The sequence below is a fragment of the Equus asinus genome, chromosome 15, assembly GCF_041296235.1.
Source record: "Equus asinus isolate D_3611 breed Donkey chromosome 15, EquAss-T2T_v2, whole genome shotgun sequence".
NCBI classification, from domain to species: domain Eukaryota; kingdom Metazoa; phylum Chordata; class Mammalia; order Perissodactyla; family Equidae; genus Equus; species Equus asinus.
In genome coordinates, this window is record NC_091804.1 from 14,455,658 (window position 1) to 14,481,042 (window position 25,385).

At 42.2% G+C, this 25,385-nt stretch overlaps 1 protein-coding gene across 1 annotated transcript in view; it reads left to right on the top strand.

Annotated features, from left to right (window-relative positions):
* Positions 1–25,385, top strand: part of PAK5 (p21 (RAC1) activated kinase 5) — a 294,957-nt gene that overhangs the window by 186,851 nt on the left and 82,721 nt on the right. The window contains exon 3 of the mRNA XM_070485566.1: positions 228–442. Within this exon, the coding sequence (XP_070341667.1) occupies positions 239–442 (204 nt within the window). The 5' untranslated portion in view covers positions 228–238. The remainder of the gene's footprint in view (positions 1–227; positions 443–25,385) is intronic.

Genomic DNA, 25,385 nt, shown 5'->3' on the forward strand with positions numbered 1-25,385 from the left:
AAAATCTATGGGGCAGGGAACTATAGTCCACATGGCAAGTGCAAGGAGAGAACAAAAAGTTTTGAGTGAAATTATCTACACACACTGAAAATCCAACTTTCATATTTTGTAGTTGGTATGTAGAGGAATAACTGAAAAGATATAACTGTGAATGAATTAATAATTTTCCTATGGTCTTCTGCTGGCAAGATATAAACAGCTCCCTCTTTTCTGTTTGCATTTCCCAGGTTTTTGCATCATGTTTGGAAAGAAAAAGAAAAAGATTGAAATATCTGGCCCATCTAACTTTGAACACAGGGTTCATACTGGGTTTGATCCACAAGAACAGAAATTCACCGGCCTCCCCCAGCAGTGGCACAGCCTGTTGGCAGACACAGCCAACAGGCCGAAGCCCATGGTGGACCCTTCATGCATCACACCCATCCAGCTGGCTCCCATGAAGGTATGGTGAGGCTCTGTCTTTACAGTGCTTGAGAAGCATGTTCTCATCTGGTACAGCATACGATCTTTACAGGGAAGCTGTCAAATGCCTAAATAATCATTTGCTTTTAAATATCCGGAGATTATCCACAATTATTCTTCAGTGATTGTAATGTTCACCACTTACTGTAAATTGTAGCACATGAAAAGGAATCTCAGCTCTCAGATGTGAGATTTTTTTAAATCAGACATATAACATGCAATCACAAAATAGGAAATTTTTGTTTCTACTTTTAATGATGTTTGTTAGTCTTTATACTGAAGAATATTATCCACCCCTTCTGGTACATATTGGCAATAACCTCTGATTAAACATTATATTAGACAACCTTTTGTTTCACATTTGCCATCAGAATGTTCAAATTTTTATATAAAGTTTACTGCTAACAGATTTTAACAACATAAATGATTTTAGGTATATGTGTACACACATATGTGCATACATATATACATATACACACATATTACATGTTTTATATGTAGTCAAATATATATAAGTATACATATGTTCCCATTTGTCTTCATAGTCTAAGAGCTATTTCAAATAAAAGTAATCATTTGAGTGCTAGAAAAGGGTGTAATTTACCCTAGACAAATGGCCAGTAGATTTTTGACAAGGAATGTTCATGAAAATAATTGTGTTAAAGCAGAAATCAGACATGGTAAATTTCAGATATGTCAAGTTACTGCAAAGAAAATCCAGCCATTACAGTTTCCTTCTGCATCTCAGAATAAGAATTCCATAGACCATCAAGCAATTGCCCAAAAGCTTCCTTAGACATCACTGAAGTTTGTCATCCTGTTGTCCAGCAGATCAGATTCTATCCTCTATCACTTGCTCATTATATTAGTAGACAGCTGAGCTACAGGACTGCCTTACTCCATGTTAATGTAAATATCGAATACATTGTGTTTAAATAATGGGCAAAACAAAAGTGGATACATTTGTAAAAGGATGCAGAGAAGAATAGCTGGTAAGTTATGGGAAATGTTTATAAGGTGTCATCCGAGCTGACTACATTCGAACGGTGATTTTGTCACAGTCTTGGTTGTTCTATTCTGATCTTGAACATGCGGGGTCTATTCTGCCCAAAGATCAATGCAAAGTCTTCTAATCCTCCATCTTCTGAATTTGATTTTCTGATAGGATTTTGAAACTTTTCAGGCCAGCTAAAATGTAAAATACTCAAAAGATGGATTTTTTGAGAAGATAAATCTTTAGGGGCAAAAGGAACTTCTCATTTGAAACAGGTGTTGATTGATATTTAATAGAAACTGACCCATTAACCAATTCTACTGGTTAATATTAGGCAATATCTTACTATTGAACACAGTTTTCTCCCTAACAGAAGGTTAATTCTTCACCAACGACCAGATAATAGGTTGGGCCATATCTGAAAAGAAGTTAGGATTGGAATGAATTTTCCTTTTAGTTTCATTGTTTTTCTCATATCCCAATATTTTATAAAACCCAGAAAAATGGGATGTACATGTGCCCAGAAAAGCCCTCTGCTGTGATCATCCTGGTGAAGGAAAAATGGTCAAGTTAAACTAGGGCTTATTTTCTTACCTTTGAGTGCAGGTATCGTTGGCTTAGGAAAATTCTAGAAGGAGGCAGAGTCTTAGTGTAATATCCTAACTAAAGGCCCAGGACGTGTGTTCTCCTGTTAGAGTGTTTGTTTTTGGGTAAGGACAGAGTATCATGTGTTGTTTATTTCACAATGGTTTTTCAGTTGTCCATTTCCTAGAAGGTACTAGCTGGCAGTGAAAGAAGCAGCTCCTCTCTCAGCAATTAATCCACCAGGCTCAGTGGACGTGGGACTTAAGAGGACTTTCTAGCTCATTTCTTCCGTCTCTGGGATGAGCTGGCTTGTTATCCTGTTGGACAGAATTTATCAGCCCCACTGAGAGTTGGAGCAAGGTTTCCTAATGGCTGAGCTCCTGAGCCCGTGATCCTCTTACTCACTTTATGGGCTTTTTAGCCCTGGTATCAAATGTGTGAGCATCCAGTTTGTATGAAATCAAAGTATTTGTTATAGACACTTAAATGCTAACTGGCTGGTGACTGGAAAATACATCTCAAGTATAGATCCAGCCCTGGATTTCTGCAAATGAGACTCCAGGCATAGTTTTGCCTGCGAGAAAAAAATAAAAACAAACAAGAGACAAAACTATAATCAGCTAGGTTGAGTTTTTCCCAGAAAGAGTACCCAAGAAATCTGTACGTCCTACTCTCACCAGACTCTTTCAGGTTGATCCTCTCTCTCTCCAAATCCTGTGAGTGCAGTTAGCGCTGTTGGCAGCTGTTGGACAACATTGATGGTCCGAAAGAATCCTGCCAAGTCCACCAGCCTCTTAGAATAAGGGAAGTAAAAGCTTCAAGAGGCCAGGGATGCCATGCGCTTTGGATGATCCCACTTTTGGGAACTGCCTTCTCTGGAGACATCTTCCAAGTCACTTGGGAGTGACGTATCGTGAACCGTGCAGAATATATCTCAGAAATCAGAACACTCCTTCAAATAAGAGCTGTGAACGAAGTGACAGAAAGGAGTGGATAGATTTGTGCAGATTTAAAGCCATTTTGGCAAAGTTATTTAAGCCAAGTAGAACCAACAGTTCTAATTTGGTCAAGTTGTCCTTTAAAGCAAACAAAGAAAAATGAGAAAGGAGAACACGACATAAAAGCAATAAATGGAAGCCGTGTATAGTGCCTTATGTTGGGACAAAGTGCCGCTGCTTCAGTATTTGTCAGTAAGCTGCAGGCAGGCTAGTGCTGAGTGGAAATGAGCCGTTGCAACCAATCCTCTTTTTCTCTGATTGGTTAGGATTCCAGCTGTGCCGATTCAGAAGCTTCTCTAAATTGCCTGCCATGCTTACCAGGACACACCTCTTCTATGTAGATTTATTTAGATCAGTGTTTCTCAAACTACAGTCTGTCAGAATCTCCTGGAGGGCTTGATAAAACAAAGATTGCTGGACCCATCCCCAGAGTCTCTGACTCAGCAGGACGGGGATGGGGCCCAAGAATTTGCATTTCTAATAAGTTCCCAGGTGATGCTCATGTGCTACTCCAGGAAGCACACTTTGAGAACCTTAATTTAGGTAATTATAAAGGAATTTGTCTACATAAGGTCTAATCAATACAAGTTTACTGGCCAAGAATTCCAAGATCTCAGAAATGTAACCAGAAGCCACGGGTTAGCTTGGACTTGTGTCGTAAGTTAAAGTCCAGGTACCCAAGCCAAAGAAGTGTAAGAAGTGTAGGCAAACCGAGATAACCTGAATGCCTAAAGGTTGGGGGAGGATCCCTGTAAATCATTTGACAAATATCTTTGAGAAACTTCTTTTTGTACCTAACGTCATTTTGTCCACAAGAACATCGTAAGCAATATTACCAAAATTCCTGCTGAATTAGATGCATTTTTGTAGAGGGCGGGTTGAATGGTCACATTTGTTCTTGCCCGGTGGTTCTCAAACTTTGGCTTTCAGCAGAATCTCCCGGGGAGCTTGTTCTAACCCAGATTCCTGGGCTCTACCCTAGAGATCCTGATTCAGTCGGTCTGGGGTGGGTCCAATGATTTGATGTCTAACAAGCTCTCAGATGATGCTCATGCTGCTGAAGGTGGGGGACTGACTTTAAGAACCACTGTTTTAGGTGGACTGAAACTAGAGCATAGTGATCACACTTTCTCTTTGTTAACAGCCCAGAAATCATTTGAAAAGCCTTAAAAAAATACAGAGGATAATTTTTAAAGTCTTTATAGCTTCTACCTCAAGTGAACAAATAGCATGTCTTAATATTTGCTTCAAATTTATTTTTTATTTCCATGTAGAACTAAAGAAATAATATTAAATAGTATTATTGGCGTACTTGAATTTTATTAAGTATTGTCATACTGTATACTGTAGTGTTCTCTAATTTGCTTTTTTTACTTAACATTGTTTTAAGATAAATTCATATTGATATACAGAAAATGAGTTTATTTAAAAATTATAGGGTTGTTTTTTGTTTTTGTTTTTGTTTTTCTACAGTTTATCCATTTCTCTACTAAGGGATGTTGCCGAGTATTTGCTATTGTAAATAATATTGTCATGAACATCCATGTTCATGTCTTCTTGGGTGCATGCTGAAAAGTTTTCTTGCAGCAGATCTCAAAGTGTAGTCCGGAACCCCTGGGGGTCCCTCAGACTCTTTCTGGGAGTCTGCAAGATCAAAACTCTTTTCACAATAATTTTAAGGCATCTTTTGCCTTTTTCACTCTCTTTCTCTCCCAAGTGTACAGTGGAGTTTCCCAGAAGTTACGTGATGTATGTTAACATAATTGGTCTGATGCCTAATGGATCATGTGCTTTGTATTTTTATGTTTTAAGTGTTTCTCTGTCTTAATTTCAAATACAGTAAATATTGACAGATATAACATAAACCAAAGTCTTTTGTGATCCTCAATAATTTTAAAAGGTTCTTGAGACCAAAAATTTTGAAAACCACAGTCTTAGGGCTGACATCAAATTTGGTTATCCGTGGCTTCTCCCATTTGCTCCTCACATATTACCTATCTTTTTTTGGTATTTTGGGTGGGTTTTTTTTTCTTAGAGAGTTTTGTCTTCTCCAGATGGCTGGTCATCTTCTACAATTGTTTCAAAGATAATTGAATGTAGTGTTCCATCCCTTTTACTGTCGTAATATAATTGCTCTGAGCCAAAAGTTTTGAAGTCATTTAGAATGCCTACATTCTTACTCACCATCCCCTTTTCTAAGTTAGCCTTAAAATCCTTTCTAACAATCTTCTTTTCAACCTTTCAAGTTTGAAGATTCACAGAGAAGACCAAAGTAAAACTGGCCCTGAGTGGGTTTACTTCAGCTTTCTGGTCTTTAGTATTTCATAATTTTCCAAAGCTGAGGTTTTCTCTTCTTAGTGTATCTCCTGCCCCTAACCATTGCATTAAAAGCCACTCTACTCACAAAAGTCAAAAGAGGTAAATCCTCAGGTCTGGCTGCCCCATGCTTGAGGACCTGTGCTGTTGTTTTGTTTTCTCCCCATGACAGTTTGTGTTGAAAGCTCGTTGAAGAATGAGTCCGCCTGAATTACTCTGTACATTTATACCCTTTCTCTCTCTTCATGAGTCACAATTTTGCATTCAGGATTTAAGTTCTTATAGCCATGTCATCCTTCTAAGTCCATGGAATTTCCATGGGATTCACCTTTTCCTTGAATAATTTTGGAATTTGCCTCCTAAAATACAGGGCAGCTATCTGACATTTTCTGGCATTGTCTCCTTTTGACTCAAGGTAACAGTTTCTCCCAAGGTTCCTTCTCATTTCCACATCACTGAGTTAAGTCTAGAGGAACAGTTTCTTTTAGTTCTGACTCCACCTTCCGAGAGTTATCACGGAGTTCAAACTGTGTATCAGGTGGTCGTCATGCTCTTAGCGGAATGGAACTCCCAGCAATCCCGAGAGCTGAGCTGCCCCCTCATGACTCTTCCGGCTCCCGTGCCTGTTTTGTGGCTTGTAGCATGAAAGCCTCACACTGACCTGCAGCTGGGCTGAGTGGCTTCTGCTTTTATTTTCATCTTGATGTTTTCCACTGGGTTCCCTCTCAAAGCTCATAGATTCCCCACTATTTTCTTATCCTCTTAAGTCCATGTGGTTTAACTCCTCCTCCTCTTAGATCTGTTTCTACTAAAATGTAATGTCGAGCATAGAAGCATCTTTCTTACAACATGAAATTCGGTGGCCTGATGTTCCCCTGGCTGGGCACTTCAGAAATGGAAACAGGAGCCCCGAGAAGTCAGCACGCTGGAATCTAAGTCCAAAATCTGCCAGTTACAAACTGCATGGCTTTAGATAAATCACCCATTTACTTTTGTGAACAGAAGTTTCCTTACCTGTAAAATGAGGGTGCTAGTATTTCCCTTGCAAGCTTGTACGGCTGGATCCTAATTGTCCGAGGAGGTTTGGTGTGTGGAGAAGAATACGTTCTACTATTTGTACTTAGTTTAATAACATGATAAAATTACAGATCTGTTAAGTAATTTTTTAGAAAAATACCAATACCTACTATTAAATTAATTCTATCAAATTGTTATACATTTAAATATTAGTCAAAATTTCCCAAATACTTTAAGAAAATCATAGGTTGAATATATCAAGGTTTCTTGGCTGCTTCAACCATAAACACCTTTAAAAAAGTATATGTACACAAACAAAACGGTAGACACAAAAGTGTCGTGATGGTTATAAAATGTGTTGTGACACCATCACTTATCCTCTTACAAAAATATTGATAGCATGATTTTGATTCGTTTCCTCATTATTTCGCTATGTATTTTATAAGTTCTCAGGTTATGCTTCAATGCTTATAAGAAAAACCTTCCTAGGGTTACAGCAGTCTTACCAGACCTAAAAGATAAAAGATCAAACAAGCTGGCAGGTGCTAGGTAAGTAGGACCTAATGTTGTCCTTGTTGAGAATGATGGTGGTGTTATTGTTGCGGTTATTCCTCAGAGTTTATTTCCTCCTGGATGTCTGGGGTTTTGTTAACTCAGAGCCAATTCTGAGATTTATACCTTTAAACCCCAGGACACACACAGTTTTGCGTGAATTTCACTCATTCATTCATGTATTTATTGAGTGCTCACTCTGTCCAGCGTTGTTCTGGGTGAGGAGGATGCCCATGTGAACAAGAAGTGCCAGGTCCCTGTCTGGGGAGCTGGAATGATCTTTTAAATAAGTAACAACATAGCTACAGTAGCAATAAATGTGATGAAGAAAATAAAACATCATAATAATATAAAGCAATTGAGGGTGTAGGGAAACTATTCGGAGTGGTTGAGGGGAGTCCTTCTGAGAAGGTGACAAGGGAGCCAGGAGAAGTTCCAGGACGGAGAGAAGTTCACAGGCAAACAAAGAACCAGTGCAGAGACCCTGGTGCAGGAACAAGCTTGGGGAGTTGAGAGGACAAACAGGTGGGACTGGGCCGTGAGGGGGCTTTTGTAAGCCACAAGCAGGTGTTTGCTATTGGATAAACCCCCATGCATGGAGGACGCAGATCAAGAGGTGTCTCAGATCAAGAGATTGTTCTATTATGAAATGAATTGATGCATGTAAAGGTCAGACCCAGCTTAAAGTGTGCTGATGTATTGATTGGATATGCAATCCTGCACTTTTGGGGACATATCAGTTAAATTGGTCTATGAACACTTGAGATTCAGGGAGTCCTTCCAACTCTACAATTGTCAAAAGACATTTAAGGAAGACACAAACCTTCTTACAGAAGGAACAGTATGTGTGTTATAAAGATTGTTAATTTTTTCGAAAAGGAAAACGTAATTATAAAATGAAACCTGTTGGGCGGATTACCTATATTTTAAAACCTTTTGTCAAAAACACCACTTGAAAAGACCTTTGTCTTTTCAATGTCCATTAAGTTGGTTGGAAGGAAGGCTCTCACTGGAAAGCTGGTTGTTAATCCTTTGCTAAAGTTCTCTCTGATAGTTCCATACTTGCCAAACCCGTGAGGATGATACCAAACCTGAAGTGAGTTCGCTCACCCATTGCGCAGCAAGCCAATCTCTGACACTGGGTGTGGTGGAAGAAAGTAGGAATTTTATTTTTGCACAGCGCTGAGCAAGGAGAGAGGGCAGCTAATGCTGAAATCCCAGACTCCCTGAAAAGCTAAAAGGAAGGGTTTTTATTTGGGGTTTTAGGTAGGGGAGGGCGAGCATATGGCCTTGCTGGTTGGAGATTTTTTACCAGCCTGTCTTTGGCCTTGAGACTACTTGCAGAGAGGAGGGAGCCCGTGACCTTGCTGGTCAGCAGCTTCCCCGCCAGCCTATATCTCTTTGTGGGGAGGAGATAATCCAGGTGCTTGTCCTTGACGGTGTCTGTCTCCATGGAGGATAGTGGATTCTGGAGCCAGGAAGCCATAGAGTAAGCAGGGAATGAGTGTTTTGATTTTAACCCCATATATGCTGGGTTTAATGTGGGAAAATTGATATCAGGGTCGATATCAAGGACTCTCCCACCTGGAGCAACAAAACACACTTGGACTCTCACAGCTCTCTCAGGGCCGATTGCTTTCTGGAACCCCTCCTTCCATTTTCAATAGACCTTCTCAACCTTTCCACTGCCACAGACACTGTGGAAGAAAAACATTGCACTAGCCTCAAATTCTCTCACTTGTCTAAATTCAGGAGATTTGGGCAAGGTAACTTTTGCTCCAAAGGAGTGGATGAAGTCAAAACCAAAGCCAGATTTATTGTATATCTTCATTTCTATGATCCAACCAAATCTGGAAACGTCTGAAAAGCGGTTTTCCATTGTATCAGTGAGGTTGGTATTTGGCAGGCCTCATACCCCCACCCACCCACACCCACCTCTGAGAGTAAGAATTGACATCAACCACTCATAAGTACCACCTTTCTACTTTTACTAGTGTTTCACTTAAGCTACCTTAACATTTCCTTTCAAAATGTGAGCAACTTTAAGCTCAAATGGCCTAATTTTTACTCCAGAAAACAGACTTATGTTTTCCGGGTGGAGGGATCATCACAGGAAAGTTATCACAGCAGGTACTCACCCTTCTTCCATTTTGAGGAGGGCAGGCTATTACCCACTCATCTTCTCCAGGCCTCGTGGCTGGCTCGTCCCGGCACCCAGTATGACAGTTCTGTAATCACAGATAAGTGGATCCCACATCTGCAACTCACTGGAACAAGTAGAAAATAGCTGGACTTTCATATTCCATGATCCTGGCATTTGGAAGGTGTCTAGGTTTCCAAATAAAACTGGGACACTGCCATGAATGAACGCTCTTGGTCACTCCCTCTCAAGAGCTCAGTATCTTCAGCCAGCCTCAAGACCAAGGTAAACATAAACAGCATGTACCATTTTAAAGCAATTGTCAGTAATAGGTTGTATGGGAAAGTAATTTATGACTAATTGATGGTTAGGTCTGTTTCTGAATGCCGCCTCTCACAGCTCAAAAGGCCTTGCCCAGCATTCCTGCAGTGACTCTGGTCTCCTCCTATCACTCCTGGGAGGAGAGAGAACAGATCCCACGCAGTGACGGGATATATGCTGGAGTTCTGTGACCTCCTCACCTTGACTGTTTATCCCATCTCTCTTCCCAGAGCAGGCACCAGATTGAGGCAAAGCAGGCATCAAATCTATAGTCATTGCAGCTTTTCATGAAATATTCCAGGAAACAGGCCTGATGAAAATCCAGAATATTGTTACCCAACATTGGTAGTGTTTACAGAATACAAAATCTTTAATAGTCATTATTTTGTGGCATTCTCATAACAACCGTTGAATAGTTTTAACCCGGTTGTTGAAGAAACCTTGACTCAGCATGGTACGTTGATTTGTTCAGACTCACACAATGTCTAGATTGAACCCAGATCTAATAGCATAGACCAGCAGCATTTGGTTGCTCCTTACCCTTTCTCTGCTCCCGTTCCCCTCTTCCCTAGAGTCTTGGTGATTACTTTGTGTGCTCCCCTCCCCCAAAGTATTTGCTTTTGATCGGAGAACCACAGGAAAAAGACAATAATAATTCCAAGGAGAGAAACTTATATTACAGTATCAGACAGATGAGTGGAGTGGTGGTATTTTTGAGCAGAAGAAATTTTCTAGTTTGCTTCAGGTGGCACAAGAAACATTGATTGGGTTAGAGAAGGTCGACAGAAAAAAGCCACACACGTAATCGGAGAGGTCAGTGATCACTCATGGCTCTGACCAAGCAGTGCCTGTGTTGCATAGGGGCTTCACATATGCCATCCGTGGTGGACTTAATTTTTAAACTCAGCTCTTCATTCCTCCTGCTACAGCCTCCTGGAGGGCCTGAGTACTTCCCCACCCCTTGAATTTGGACTTGGCCTTGTGACTTGCTTTGGTTGATGAGGTCATGTGAGCAAAGGCATGAAATGTACAGCTGAGACTTCCCCCTGTGCTTCTGCCGTCACCATAAGGAGAACATGCCTTGGACAGCTCAGTGATTAGAGCAGAATCACCCCAGCCCACCCGCATCCCTACAGCTTGAAGCAGTTGCCCCAACCCCAGGCTCGTTGTATGACACTGAGCGTGGGGGTGGCGTGTTATGCAGCATTATTGGACAACTGACTGATACACTCTCTCTCTCTCAGCCCTCATATCAACTTTTCAAGGGGTGGTATTTACTCCATCTTTTAGGTGAGGAAAACAAGGCTTTGCGAGGTTAAAGAACTTGCTGAAGGCCCCACAGCTATAACTAGAAGAGGCCCAGGATTCAAATTCAAACCTATCTCACTCAAAAACCCACGCTTGTAACCAGCACACCACCATGCCCCCTGATGATAAGGATGTGTCTGGGCATGAAAAATTGTCGCATGCATAAAGGATGCTAAGTCGTCAGAAAAAAAATCACTTCCTTCTTACCTAGTCCTGCTTTTTCTAACAGGACTAGGTGCAACTGAGACCCAGGTAGGTAAAGTGACTTTTCCCATGGTCACAGAGCAAGGTAATGTCAAACGTCAGATGTGTTTAAGTGTAAGAGACGCTTCTGATTGAAGCATTTAGAACGCTTAGATTTAGCCCAGGGACTAGCACTCACTTGAGAAATTGACAAGCAGATCATTTAAATGCCCGCCTCACTACGATTTCTTATCATTCCTGCCGCTTGACTTTGTTTTCTAGTTGTAAAGTGCTCATAGCCCTTCGCAGAGTCTTTCATTATGTGGGTAATTCACACAGCCTTCTCAAGTGAATTAGGCAGAATACTTAAAAAGGCAATGTCAATGAAAGTATACACGAAGAAGCAAACAAGTGGATGTTCCAAAGTGCACGGCTCACTCCATCTCCAGGATGGCCTCACTGCTCCCTGAGCTGATCATATTTGAGGTCACACAGCAAACCCTCAGCTCCAGGCTCCTGTTGGTTTCCCACTGAGTGGCCTGCTCTGAACTCCTGACAGCTGAATCATCAAATGAGGATGGCAGTGCTTTGATAACTAGAAAATTCTATATAAAGGGAGATGATATTCTCAGGAATGCCTTATTTACCCCAGCTCTTCTTTCCTGGCAGGGGTGACCTAACTGAAAATAATCTTTCTAAATCTAAAGAAAAAGCATGTGGCTCTCTGTGACTCCCACACACGCTTGGAACTTGAAAGATTTAATTTTATCTCTCATTTAGCATCTTACAAAAATTGGGGCACTAAGATGGAAGCTGTAGGTTTGTTTGGGGGCACTGTCAAATCCTATAGTTTTTATCATTTTCTCATGTAATTTTAAATGTAAGCATTATATTGTCAACTCTAGTGATAAAGCCGTTTATCAGTGCTTTGATCATTTACAAGCAGCTATCCAATTGATTGGATGCTACTACTGTTACCCATAATGTTAAAATTTCAATGAAAAAAGCTGTGCCCAAGAAGGCACTAGTCTAAGAGTTTGCTATAATCACATAATCCATCACCTATTGAGAATCTTTATATTTGTTTTCTATTGCTGCATAACAAATTACCACAAATTTAATGGCTTTAAAGAACACACATTTATTTCACAGTTTCTCTGACTCCAGAGCCTAGGCATGACTTAACTGGGTCCTCTGCTCAAGGTCTCACAAGGCTGCAATCAGATCAACTGGGCTTCATTGCCATCTGGAGGCTTGACTGGGAAGGAATCCACTTCCAAGCTCATTAAGCTGTTGGCAGAATAAATTTCCTTGCAGCTTCCTTCTTCCTTCCTCCTCCTTTTCAAGAAGAATGAGAGCTACTTTGCTTGGAGTCTTATGTATATATCATGACATAATCATGGATATCCCATTACTGTTGCCATATCGTATAATAGAACTATGAGAGTAACATCCATCACCTTTGCCATATAACACAACAGCGGAAGTGACGTCCTGTCACCTTTGCTATATTCTGTTGGTTAGAAGCAAGCTACAGGTCCTGCCCACACTCATGCAGAGGGGATTACACAGAGGCATGAGTACCAGGAGGTAGGAATCACTGAGGAGTCACCCTAGGGCCTGTTCACTTTGGTCCCCACTGTCCCTCCCACGTGCAAAATACATTCACCCCAACCTAAGATTCCCAAAGTCTCATTCCATCATGGCATTATCTCAAAGTTAAATCAGGGCCAGGTGTGGATGGAGCACTCGGATGTAATCTATTAAGTCCAGCTGCTGGGGCACAATTCCTCTCCATCTGTGGACCTGTGAAACTAGTGGGACAAGTATCTGCCCCCAGCCCTGCCAACATACGGTGGTGGAGCAGGCATAAGATAATAGCTATAGATGTTCTGGTTCAAAACAGGGGAAACGGGAGGTAAAAAGGAGTCACTGTTCCAAAGCTATTCTGAAATCCATCCTGGCAAATGATGGGAGTTCCTTAAGTAGGTTTCAAGGTTTGGAATAATCTTCTGTGGCTCCAGCTCCACCCTCTGGGTTCTCGGTTCTTCCCTCCTTTCTCATGAAAGGTAGCCCGTGTTTACAGCTGAGCAGGTTTATCAGCCTGCTTTCTACTGCCTGTCGAAGGGGTGAGATGGCGGGGGGCTGAGAACCTCCTTTTGCTTTGTAATATCTCTGGCCCTTGCAGTCCAAGCTAGCAGTGTTTCTACTGAAACAATTTCTCAGGAACTTTGTAGACCTCGGGTGCATTTCCCTGTGGCTCACTCCGTTAGGCAAAAGCCATGTCCACAGAATTTTTTTTAAAGATTTTATTTTTCCTTTTTCTCCCCAAAGCCCCACAGTACATAGTTGTATGTTTTTAGTTGTGGGTCCTCCTAGTTGTGGCATGTAGGAACAACAGGACCTGACGAGTTGTGCCATGTCCATGTCCAGGATCCAAACCTACAAAACCCTGGGCCGCCAAAGCTGGGCATGCGAACTTAACCACTCGGCCACGGGGCTGGCCCCAGATATTTTTAAGATAAACCGTCTTGTGCCTTGGCCTCCTGCTGTGTTGGCTGAGGGACAATGCCCTTAAGCTTCCCAGAGGTTCCCTGGTTTGAGAAGATCTGTGGGGAACACCCTTAATTCCTAAGAAGGTCCTTTGTGTGACTGTGTACTTGGACCTTTGGTCTTTCTGAGTTTCTAACTGAGTCCTGTGGTCACACTCTCGGCCTTTACCTTAGAGCACGCATTACTGAGAGAGCAGCTTTTCATTTTCACATCTTTGCCATCTAGAGAGGCTCAGAATTTTTTAAGTCATGAGATTCTGGTTCTTTTTCTTAAAAAAAGTTCTTCCTTCAATTAGTCTCTCTCCTCTTGCATTTTGCTGTAAGCAGGAGGAAGAAAGCAGGCAGCACCTTCCACACTTTTCTTGGAAATCTCCTTAGATATGTCACCAAGTTTATCACTTACAGGTTCTGCTTTCCATGTAACTCCAGAAGGTGATTTTGCCAAACTTTCTGTCACTACATAGCAAGGATCCTCCTGCCTCCAGTTTCCAATAATACATTCCTCGTTTGCTTCTGAGCCCTCACCATCAGCATCCTCAAAATCCAGATTTCTTCAAAGAGTCTGTTCCTGGCAATTTAGACTTTCTCTACCATGTTCCTCAAAATTCCTTTGGCTTCTACCCACTTCCTAGTTATAAAATCCCTGTGTTGTTATGGACTCAAATGGGTCCTCCCAAAATCCACATGTTGAAGCCATAACCCCTAGTGTGACCGCATTTGGAGACAGGGCCATTAAAGAAGTAATTAAGGTTAAACGTGGTCATAAGGGTGGGGCCCTAATCCAATAGGACTGGTGTCCTTATAAGAGGAGGAAGAGACACCAGGGGCATTGCACACACACAGAAAAGACCATGTGAGTGCACAGCAAGAAGGCAGCCATCTGCAAGCCAAGGGGAGAGGCCTCAGAGGAAACAGCCCTGCTGACACCTTGACCTCAGACTTCCAGCCTCCAGAACTGTGAGAAATAAATTTCTGTCATTGAAGTCACCAGTCTGTGGCACTTTGTTATGGCAGCCCTAGCAAACAAATACACGTATTTTTAGCTATTTGTTCCAGCAGCACCCCTCTTCTAGGCACCAGAATCTGTATTAGTTTTTTATTGCTGCATAACAAGTTACTGTAAACTTAAAACAATGCACATTTATTAATATCCTCACCATTTTCATAGGTCGGGAGTCGGGCACAGCTTATCTGGAGACTCTGCTCAGGATCTCGCAAGGCTGAGATCAAGGTGTCAGCTGGGCTGCCTGCCCATCCGGAGGCCCAACTGGGGAAGAATCTGCTTCTAAGCTCATTTAGGTTGTTGGGACAATTCATTTCCTTGCAGCTCTGAGGGACTAGCTTCCTGACACCAGGAAGGAAGAGAAGGCAAGAAAGGGTGTGTTAAGGAACGGGTAACTGCTGCGGGCAACCAGGGATCAGTCCTGCTGGGGATGCCCGGAGAGAGTTTGTAGAACACACCTCAGAATTGTCCCAGCAAGGAGCAGGGAAGCTGCAGCGTCTGTCCACCGTCGCCCGTCCCTCACTGGTTGCAGATTGCTCCCTGGAGTCAGTTCCCTGGCAGGATCCAGTGTGCCCCACATTTGACCACCATCCCCCGGCAGCCAGAGATCATCTTCGGGTAGAGATTCAGGAAACCTTCAGTGTGGACAGGAAACGTCTGCAAGTGACCTCTGAGATGGGCTGAGGGGACAAAGGCAGAGCCCCAGTGACAACTGCTGTCAATATAACATCAGCTTCATTTCATCATCAAATATTTATTGTGTCCCTATGATGTTCTAGGCATGAAGCTCTAGAGAAGAACAACATTAGGTCCGCATCTCTACAGAGTACACAGTCTAGTGGAGGGGAGAGATTTGTAAAGACAAGTGAAAGTATGATAAATGTTACAATAGAATATATAGTATTTAGCAGAATATATAACACAATAGAATATTTAAACACTTTGTATGAAAGTTTTGAGAACAGAATACTATGCCTCCTAGAAAATTTAGAGAAGGTATAATTTTGGATTGTTAAAAAGAGTGTTGTCTTATATTCATGCCTAATGAAAGGATAGCCATAGAGAAACAAATAACTTCACAAAGAGACAGTGACAGTGTTTTGTTTAAGAGCTGTTAAAAAAAAAATTCATCTGAGTAAATTTTAAAGATCTTATTGGCTGTGTTCAAGGATTCATGAATCGGGCAGCATCTGATCTAGCAAATAGAAAGGAGCTCCCAGCAGCTGTACAAAATGGAAGATTTTTGTAGGCAGAAGGGGGCAGGAACAAGGAATTTACACCAGGCAAGAAAGTGGATTGGTCACGACAACAGCACATTCCTTTAGGGGCCGGCAGGGTCTGTCAGGCAGGTCACCTCACTAGTGCTGATCAGGTGACCCCTGATTGACTGCTTTAAGATCCCATTCCTGGGAGACGTGAAACTGTAATTAAGTCTCAGTTTGATGATGGGGGCTTAGCATAAGTGACTCCATTTGGGGCCTCTTGTCTTGTTTCTTAACAGAGCAGTCTGGAGCCAGCTGTCCAAGATAAATCCAGAATCTTGATTCTACCTAATCCAGCTGTTCAACCTTGTGCACGTTGCCTACCCTCTGTGCACTTCAAGTGGGTATGCTAGTACTGTCTCATAGGGCTGGTGTGAGGACTAAACAGTCTAATGCATTTAAAATATTGGCAGTCAATAAATAAAAAAAAAAAAAAGAAACAAACCCAGTTATCTCAAGTACAAAGGATAATGAAAAGTACCTTTTTTAAGAAAAAAAACAGTATTTTGACTTTGTTTTCCCTCGTAATAAATAAAACAAAGACTATATATGTATGTTTCATTTTCAGAAGTAAGTCTCTAAGTTATACAAAATGTGATTTCTCAGGAGTTGTTCAGTCGTTTGTATGTGTGTGTGTGAGGAGGATTGTCCCTCAGCTAACATCTATGCCGGTCTTCCTCTTTTTTGTATGTGGGACACCATCTCAGCATGGCTTGATGAGCAGCACATAGGTCCGTGCCCAGGATCCAAACCCATGAAGCCTGGGCCACCGAAGCAGAGTGTGCAAACTTAATCACTACGCCACTGGGCCAGCCCCAGGAGTTGGTCAATTTTTAACAGCAAAACACTCCAGATCTCTTTCACTCAGGGTGCTTTCATGTGTGAATTTTCTCAGGGTGGGTTTCCAATGATACCTTTCACCTCAAACCCCAGGATGCTGTAGGCCATTCCTTCCACTGTGAAGCAGGAGGTCAAGAAATGAATGTGCCTGCAGCAGCATCTGTGACCTCCCCAGAGCATGCCTCCCCACCCTCTCAGTTGCAGCGTCTCTGTTACATCTGCCAGCCGTTAGCTGAGAAACCCCATCAGCTGGAAACCCCAAGCCAAGTTCACTTCCTGAAGGCTGCAGGGATCGGAAATGAGCATTGTTTAAACAGGGCCAAAGAGAGAGGCACATAGAAACAGGTTTCTTCAAAACTCCAATGTCCTGAGCCAACCCTGATGACCTAGCGGTCAAAGTTTGGTGCGTTCCACTTTGGTGGCCTGAATTCCATTCTCAGGCACAGAACCACACCACTCAGTCTGTCAGTAGCCATGCTGTGGTGGTGGCTCACACAGAAGAAACAGAAGAACTTACAACTATATACAACTATGTACTGGGGCTTTGTGGAGGGAAAGGAAAAAAAAAAAGAGGAAGGTTGGTAACAGATGTTAGCTTAGGGTGACTCTTCCCCTGCAAAAACAAAAACACCTCAATGTGCTAAAGCCAGATCCCACATTTGTGGGGCAGGAAGCTGGAGAAGTTAGCAGAGTGCCATAAAACCTACTCTAAAAATGAAACTCTCTGATGTGTTTAACAGATATTTTTATTCATAGAAGCAAATGTGCTCCTTTGGGAGTCATTTTTAATAAACTTTAATTGTTTTCAGTATATGAAAGTAATACCTATTCAGGTTAGTAAATGTAGAAAACTATGGAGAAGGAAGACTTATTGTATCTCCACTGCCCACTGTTGAATTTTGATGTATTTTCTTCCGTCTTTTTGTTGTTGTTGTTGAGGAAGATTAGCCCTGAGCTAACTCCCAAACTTTCTTAGTTCATCACACCCCTATTGTGTCAGTAATTTTTTCACAGCTCCCTCTAGGCAAAAAGAAGTAGTAACCATTCCATTTATTAAGTAGTTTAATCCAAACCACTTAATAAGCATTTATGTCCTAATAACAAATAAAACACATAATTTGAAAGAAAATATATTTTTATGTCATTCTTTTAAAAACGCTAATGAGAAGTGCATGCCTGTTGGGCACCACCTCACTTCTTCAACTTTGGAACCAGGTTGGGTATGGCACCCTTGTTTCCTGTTCCACATTGATCTTCACACAGAATGTGCTTTTTTGTCATGACAACTGCTAAATACACAGCTTTGCATTTGATGATGCAATCAAATGTAGAAACGTGAACTACCCTGAGCTGGTAGTTTACAAAGTGTCTGACAAGGGCCAGATATGGCTGTTTCCTTCAAAAGTTTAAAATACCCTACGACGCCCTTGTGCCAAGTTCATGGCAGTCCTCTGGGGCACCTTGGTATACAGTTTGGGAACCATGAGCCTAATGAACCGTTACATTGTCTGCAACATTATTTTTAGTGGCTACATTAGGACAGCCGCACCATGATTTGAAACCCCTCCTGTTGTTGGAAATTTGTTGAATGCTAGTTTACTTTTTATTGATAAGTTCATTGTCTTCAAAAGGGTAAGAAGTTCCATTCCTTTGAGTGAAGTGGAATTTTTGAGTGCAGTTACTACCTGTGGTTATTTGGCATGTTGATATTCTCACCTCGCAATTTGAGAGCCCAAGTAGCCCGTGGCACCTGTGGGCTTGAAGGCTGTGATTTTCCACCTTCCAAGTGCTAGGATCTTTGTGGATCTTTCAGTGATTCGGCTTTAGGAAAATAAGCCTAGAACGGGAAACCATTTTTTAACCCATCAGCTATGCTTCCAGTTTCCAAGTTAATGAATAAAAATAAAGCCAAGGAATTGACAAGACTTTGTAAATTAGCAACAACTGGAGAGAAATTAGCCTAGAACACAGAAATAAAATGCAGACAAATAAAATAATTATAAAATTTCAAAAACTCTGACTTTTGATAACTTCACACCAAAAACCTGGGCTCAGAACTGTCTCCTACCCGACTGGTGAGCTTGGCTCAGCTGGGGAAGATGCTGGCGTGTTCCTCAGCGTTTGCCTTCTCTCCTCGGTGTAGTTTTATAGACAAGGATTCAGGGTTGGAGTTAGCTCTGCAATTAAGGATACAGTTATGCGTCGCTTACCGGCAGGGACACGTTCTGAGAAACGCGTCGTCGTTAGGTGATTCCACCATTGTATGAACGCCATAGAGTGTATTTACCCAAACCTACACAGCATGGCCTACTACACACCTAGGCTGTGTGGTATAGCCTCTTGCTCCTAAGCTACAAACCTGTGCAGGACATTACTGTACTGAATACTGGAGGCAACTGTAACACAATGGTAAGTACTTGTGCACCTAAACAGATCTAAACATAGAAAAAGTACAGTAAAAATACGGTATAAAAGATAAAAAATGGTACACCTGTATAGGGCACTCACATGAATGGAGCTTGCAGGACAGGAAGTTGCTCGGGGTGAATGGTGAGTGAATGTGAGTGCCTGGGACGTTACTGTACACCACTGTAGATTTTATAACCTCTGCACACTTAGGCTGCACTAAATTTGTAAAAAATATTTTTATTTAGGGGCTGGCCCAGTGGTGCAGCAGTTAAGTGCGCACGTTCCGCTTCAGCAGTCCGGGGTTTGCCGTTTCAGATTCTGGGTGCGGATGTGGCACTGCTTGGTAGGCCATGCTGTGGCAGGCATCCCACATATAAAGCAGAGGAAGATGGGCACAGGTGTTAGCTCAGAGCCAGTCTTCCAGCAGTCAGCTCAGGGCTAATTGTCCTAAAAAAAAAAAAAAAAAAGGAAAACTATTTTTCTTTCTTCAATAATAAATTACCTTAGTTTACTGTAACTTTATAAGCTTTTAAATTTTTTTAACTTTTTGATTCTTTTGTAACACAGCTTAAAACACAAGCACATTGTGCAGCTGTATTAAGAATATTTTCTGTCTTTATATCCTATTCTATAAGCTTTTTTCTATTTTTAAATTTTTTTTTTTTTTTTTTACTTTTTAAACTTTTTTGTTAAAAACTAAGACGCAAATACACACATTAGCCTAGGCCTCCACAAGGTTAGGGTCATCAGTATCACTGTCTTCCACTCAACATCTTGTCCCACTGGAAGGTCTTCAGGGACGGTAACACATGTGGAGCTGCCATCGCCTGTGATAACAGTACCTTCTGGAACCCCTCCTGAAGGACCTGCCTGAGGCTCTTCTTGAGGAGGTGTCACTCTTTTCAGAAATATGTCCATGGTGGTTTGCTTGGTTTATTTTTTTTCATCATAGATTTGCTTGTCAGCAGATAATGCACCATGAGCATTCTCTTCTACAAAGGTTTCGTGACAAAACCTTTCAGTGTTGGAGTCCATATTTTCAAACTTTTTAAGGAGCTTGTTGAGATCTGCAAAAGCTTCTGCTAAACCTTTCACTGTGAATTTTCTTGGAGGTGCTGCTCTTTCTTTTTCTGGCTGTTTTCTTTTCTCGTGTTAGGTTGTTACAATGTCTATGATGTCACTAGGCAATAGGAATTTTTCAGCTCCATTATGATCTTATGGGAGCACCGTCATATATGCGGTCCATCGTTGGCCTAAATGCTGTTATGCAACTCATGACTCTACATCCCTTCCTTGTGCTGGGTTAACATTCCCTCAGCCCTAAACTATATCTTCCTGCCTTATAAGGTTGTTATGTGGATCAAGTCAAACAAGAAAGAACTTCAAAATAAGAGTTCTCTGCACATTTAAGGCGGTGGTGGTAGAGAAGATAGTAGAGGTGGTTGGTGGTAGCGGAGGAGGTGGGAGGCAGTGGGAATAATACTTTTTTTTAACCTTTGCAAAAGGCTACCTATAGCTGTAAAAGGCTCACAACTATTTTATGCCCAGTCACAAAGTTCAGTTGTCTGTAAACCAATGTGAATGTTGGGTGTGCATGCTCCTGCCAAATTTGCCGGTCCCAGATTCGCAATTTGGTTTTCTCTGTGGGATAGGAACTCACTCTGGGATACAGGGCTGGGGTTAATAGTACCAACGCATTTGACTAGACATGACCTCATCTGAGCCTCAGGACGTGAGGGTAGGTATTGTTATCCTTCTTTTACAGATTGGAAATCTGGGGCTCAGGGAACACAAGAGACTTGCCAAAGGTCCCGCAGGTATCAAATGGCAGAGCGGAAACACACTCCCAGCTCAGGAGATGCCAGAGCCTTTCCAGGCAGCCAAGCAGGCTTTAAGATGGGTGGTGGTTGCTGAGGGTATGGTGGCATTCATAGCATACAGGGATGTGAGGAGAAAACATGGACCTCAATTTCAAGCAAACAGATAAGTTGGAAGAAACTGCTTTATCTCTATAGTGTTTCTACCCAATCCGAGGCCTTACAGGAAAAACCTTCATGTAAGCACCTTCCAAGCAAACATAGTCTGTTGTTAATTTATTCACCACAGCAATCCCTTTGTTAGGGATTCAACATTTCATTCATGCAGCAAGTTAGACATTGTGCCCTGCTGGCTGAGATGTGTGATGTGTACGCCCGTGACTGAGGTATTGATAACTAGCAGAGGCTAACCATTTTATAGGATTGGACCAAATTTGAATTTGTTGATACAATTCTCTTATGCTTTATTTATTTTGTAGCAAAAATTCTCTATTTCTGCCAAATTCTGAAAGAAGTATACTTAAGTCCCTCTTTAGGATTGTGATTTTTAGTATGTTTTCCTTATAATATTTTATTCTCTAATGTGGGACTTCAGATACGGCATCGAGTTAAATCTTTCTTGACTACAGGGCATGCTGTCACCCTAGAGTGGCACTGCTGGGTGGCAGGCAGATACACCCTTACACTTGGTGACACTGCCCAGTGGCTTTCCGGAATGACCACACCATGCTGCCACCAGTAGAGCACGGGGGAGGAAGGGGGGCACGTCTCCTTACGCCCTCACCACACTTTGGCAGTAGAAATATATATCTAATATTGCAGTTCTGAGGAAGGTCTCGTGTGGTTTTTATTTCTTTTCTCAGATTGCTAATGTGTTTGATCATCTCTTTGTTTCACTGTTAATTGTTGGACCACTCAATTTGTGACTTGCGTGTTTAAATCCTTTGCCAGCTTTTCTCTTGGTTTTCCTGTCTTTCCAGTTGTGTTTGTCTCAAGACTTTTTTTGCCTCAGTAAGAGTTTGTGTGGTGCATTTAACTTTCAATGCCCCCTTGTCTAATATTTGTGTTTCCAAACCTGATTTCTTTTTGTTTCCACTTATCTGATACATCTTTGTCTAATATTATATTTTTCCTTGAGTGTCTATGTGTTAGCATTTTCTTGTAGACAGCCATATAAGTGTTTGATTTTATGTCATTTTGTCTTCATTCAATCTCATTTATTGGAAGAATTCAATACATTTATATTCAGTATCATGACTCATACTTTGTTTTATTTTTGCCATATTAGCGTTTTCTTTAATATACATTGTTAGTTTCTCCTTTTCCTTATTTTCTTGCTAATTTGAACATGTTGCTTTTAGTCATTAACATGGAGGTCCTACGTTTCCATTCCACCCACGGATTCTCCCCTTTCTCTGCTCTTGGGATCAGATTCTTCCTTCCTTACTACATTTTGTAAACAAAATCCCAACTAATTCCCCCAGTGAGATGCTATATTTCCTCCCTATTCTGAACCCCAATAAGACAAGACATTTAGAACACTTTCATCAGATCCCCTTCTCCCCCTTAGCCGCTCCTATGGATGCATTTATTTCTCTAGCACCTCCCAAACTCTTAAATTTTGATGAAATTATTCTACATTTCTAGCACTGAACTATTATTAGAATTTCCCTTATGTTATTTCAAGACCCCTTATTTAGCAATTTTATTATACACCTAGACAGGTATAGAATGCCTAGACAGGTGTCTTTATCCATTCAGAATTAATACATAGAGAGAGATGGAGACAGACTCCACACTGTGTTGTTGCTCGAGTTTTTCCTCTGCTCCTCATGTTTACTTCATCTTGAGGTCAATGTTCTGGATTAGCACCGTCCAATAGAATTTTCTGCGGTGATGGAAATGTCCCCTCTATGTGCTGTCCAGTAGGGGAGCCATTAGCTACGTGGAGGTACTGAGCTTTGGAAATGTGACAAATACAACTCAGGAATTGGCTTTTTAATCTGATTTAAGTTTATTTGATTTAAATTTAAAACTAAATAGCCACACATGGCTAGTGGCTACCATAGCCAATAGGACAGATCCAGATCATTTGTTGTTTGGATAGACTTTTGACTTTCGTATTATCTCTAAAATGAGTATATGCTTGTTTTGCTTTCTGAATTTTAGCTTTGGTTTTGCTTTTGCTGATGAGTGAATTAGATCTTGGTTGAGTATAGGCTTCTCAGTCCTTTTCCGTCAGGTTGGGTTCCCTCGACCCTGAGATGGGATTCTTGTGTAAGTGACCAGTTAAAGGGGAGCTCTCAGGACAAAGCTGTGACAATGAGGGAAGCAGGATAGGAGAGATGAGTGAGCAGGGCAAAGGCATGACTTCAGCTGGAGTCGAGCCTCAGCTGGATCCCACAGAGAGCTCCGGAGTGTGAATGGCACCACACCACTGGGTTGTCTCACCTTGAGGTAACAACTCTGGCCTTCGTTCCCACTTACCAGCAGTCATTGGCTGCAGCCACCCCAGAGAAGGGCATAACTTCTGGGCCCTGCTGGGCGAGGCTGTGAGCCCTTTCTAGAAAACTGTGGGCAGTTCTTGGGGGAGAGGGGACAATGGGGAGCTGTTAGCCACCAGCACTCAGCCCCTGGTACAGGAGATCTGGTCAGGCAACCAGTGTCTGCTCCATCCTATTTGAACTTCAGGTTTTTAGAAAATAAGCCCATTGATATTCTGGTTCTTCTTCCTTTCCTGGAAGTATGTGAGTTATTCTTAGAGTTAAGGATTTTTCCAGGATATGCTGAGGTGTGTCTTTTTCTTTTTTAACCAGTCCTGCCTTGAACTCAATGAACCCTTTCAATCTGCACACTCTGGTCTTTCTTTAGCTCAGGGAAATGATCACCTATTATTTGTTAAATTACATCCTCCATCTGTTCCTTTTTATTCTTTTGGCACTCTTATTATTTTGCATATTAAGTCTCACTTTCCCACATCATGATTTTCATCTCTTTGTATTTTTGCACAGTTTTTGAGACATTTCTTCCTCTTGTCAGGCTCTAGTTCATCTCATAGCAATTAACCATCCTCTACTTCAATCCGTACACTGAATTGTCTAGTTGCAGACACACTCTTCTGTGCCATGCTTGAATCATCAGCGATGCTCTTCTTACATTCAGGTTGTCATCTGTCTCTCCTGGTAGCTCTATTATGCTTGGCATGAGTTTAATTTGCTCTGAGCCAACGTCTTCTCTCTCTGGCTGCTGGACCCCCTTAGTTGGGTATATATATTACACACACACATATTCGTGTTCTAGTTTGTCCATGCCCAGGTCTGGCTCTTTTCTTTCCGAGTGTCTGTAGTCCCAAGATTAGAGGAAGGCAAAGTGAAGTCTATACGTGGGACCTAAAGGGGTCCTGCAGGCCTCCTGCCAATTCCCCACTGAGACACCTGGGGGAAGCCCCTCTCTTCTTCCATAGTCTCTCTGCACTCCCCCAGCCTCAAAAGCAGAGACTCTTCAGAGTCTCTAGTTTCAGTTCTGTATTAGCTCTCCAGAGCTAGGAAGACCATGGTGCCAATGTCCACTTTCCTCTGTGTCCACGTGTTTCTGTGGGCCATGTGCTTCCAGGGTCTGCCCCTGATTTCCACCCATACATAGCCAGACCTCAAGTTGTCCGGCAGCCCAGGGAAAGCAGCCCACCAGCTCTCTCTGTTGAGTGTCCTCAGCACCCATGCCTTGCTAATGACCATCTGCCCATAGGCCTCAAAAGCCACTTGGTGGCGAGCAATAGATAGACTAGAATTGAACTTGGAGAGGGAACGAGCGATGTTGGGTCATCATGATTCCAGACACCTCCTTCTGCTTTTAGCAGTCCTTCTGAAGAGACCCATATTCAAATTTCTCTTCTTCCATTTCAGGTCACTTTGTTTCAATGAATGCCTCCCATGGGCCAGGTCCAGTGCTGCATGCTGGGGACACAGCTGTGAATAAGTTGGGTGTGAGTCCTTCCTTCCAGACACATTTACTCCGGAGGGGAAATAGTTATAGATGTGATCCAGGAATCTAATTGTAGAGTGTTGTGAAGGGGCGAATGAAGAGTGGAGTGGAACTGTGGTTTGTCCTTGTTCACACTTCTGCCCTCAGCACCCACCTAGTTGTCACTGTGGAAACCCCCTGCGGTGTGAGCTGCACTCTGCAGGTGTCAGCTTCATTCCCTTTCATCATTGGACAATGTTTAACAAGCATATCCCAAGAAAGGTGGCCAAGATGATGGAGAATCTAGAACTGAGGCAGGCTGACAGCTGGTTGAAAACACTGGCAATCCTCTGTCCGAGACTCGAGGGAGGGAGGCACACAATGGCTTTCCCCAGTCGCTGATGGCTGCCCTATAGGAGGGGAACTGAGGATCCTCTAGGAATCCCCTGGAAGGAAAAACAGGAAGAGCTAAGTAGAGAAAGTACCGCGGCCTCAGTCCCACACACTCAGTGGGGCAGACCCGGAAACAATGTGTGTTCTCCGGCAATGGGGGGGCTGCCTGGAAAAGAGTGAGATGGGAACACTAGGAATGTTCCAGTATTGACCCAACTGCACACATAAAATTTACCTGAGCACAGCAGACAGGGCAGCAGTAAACGCCAGCGA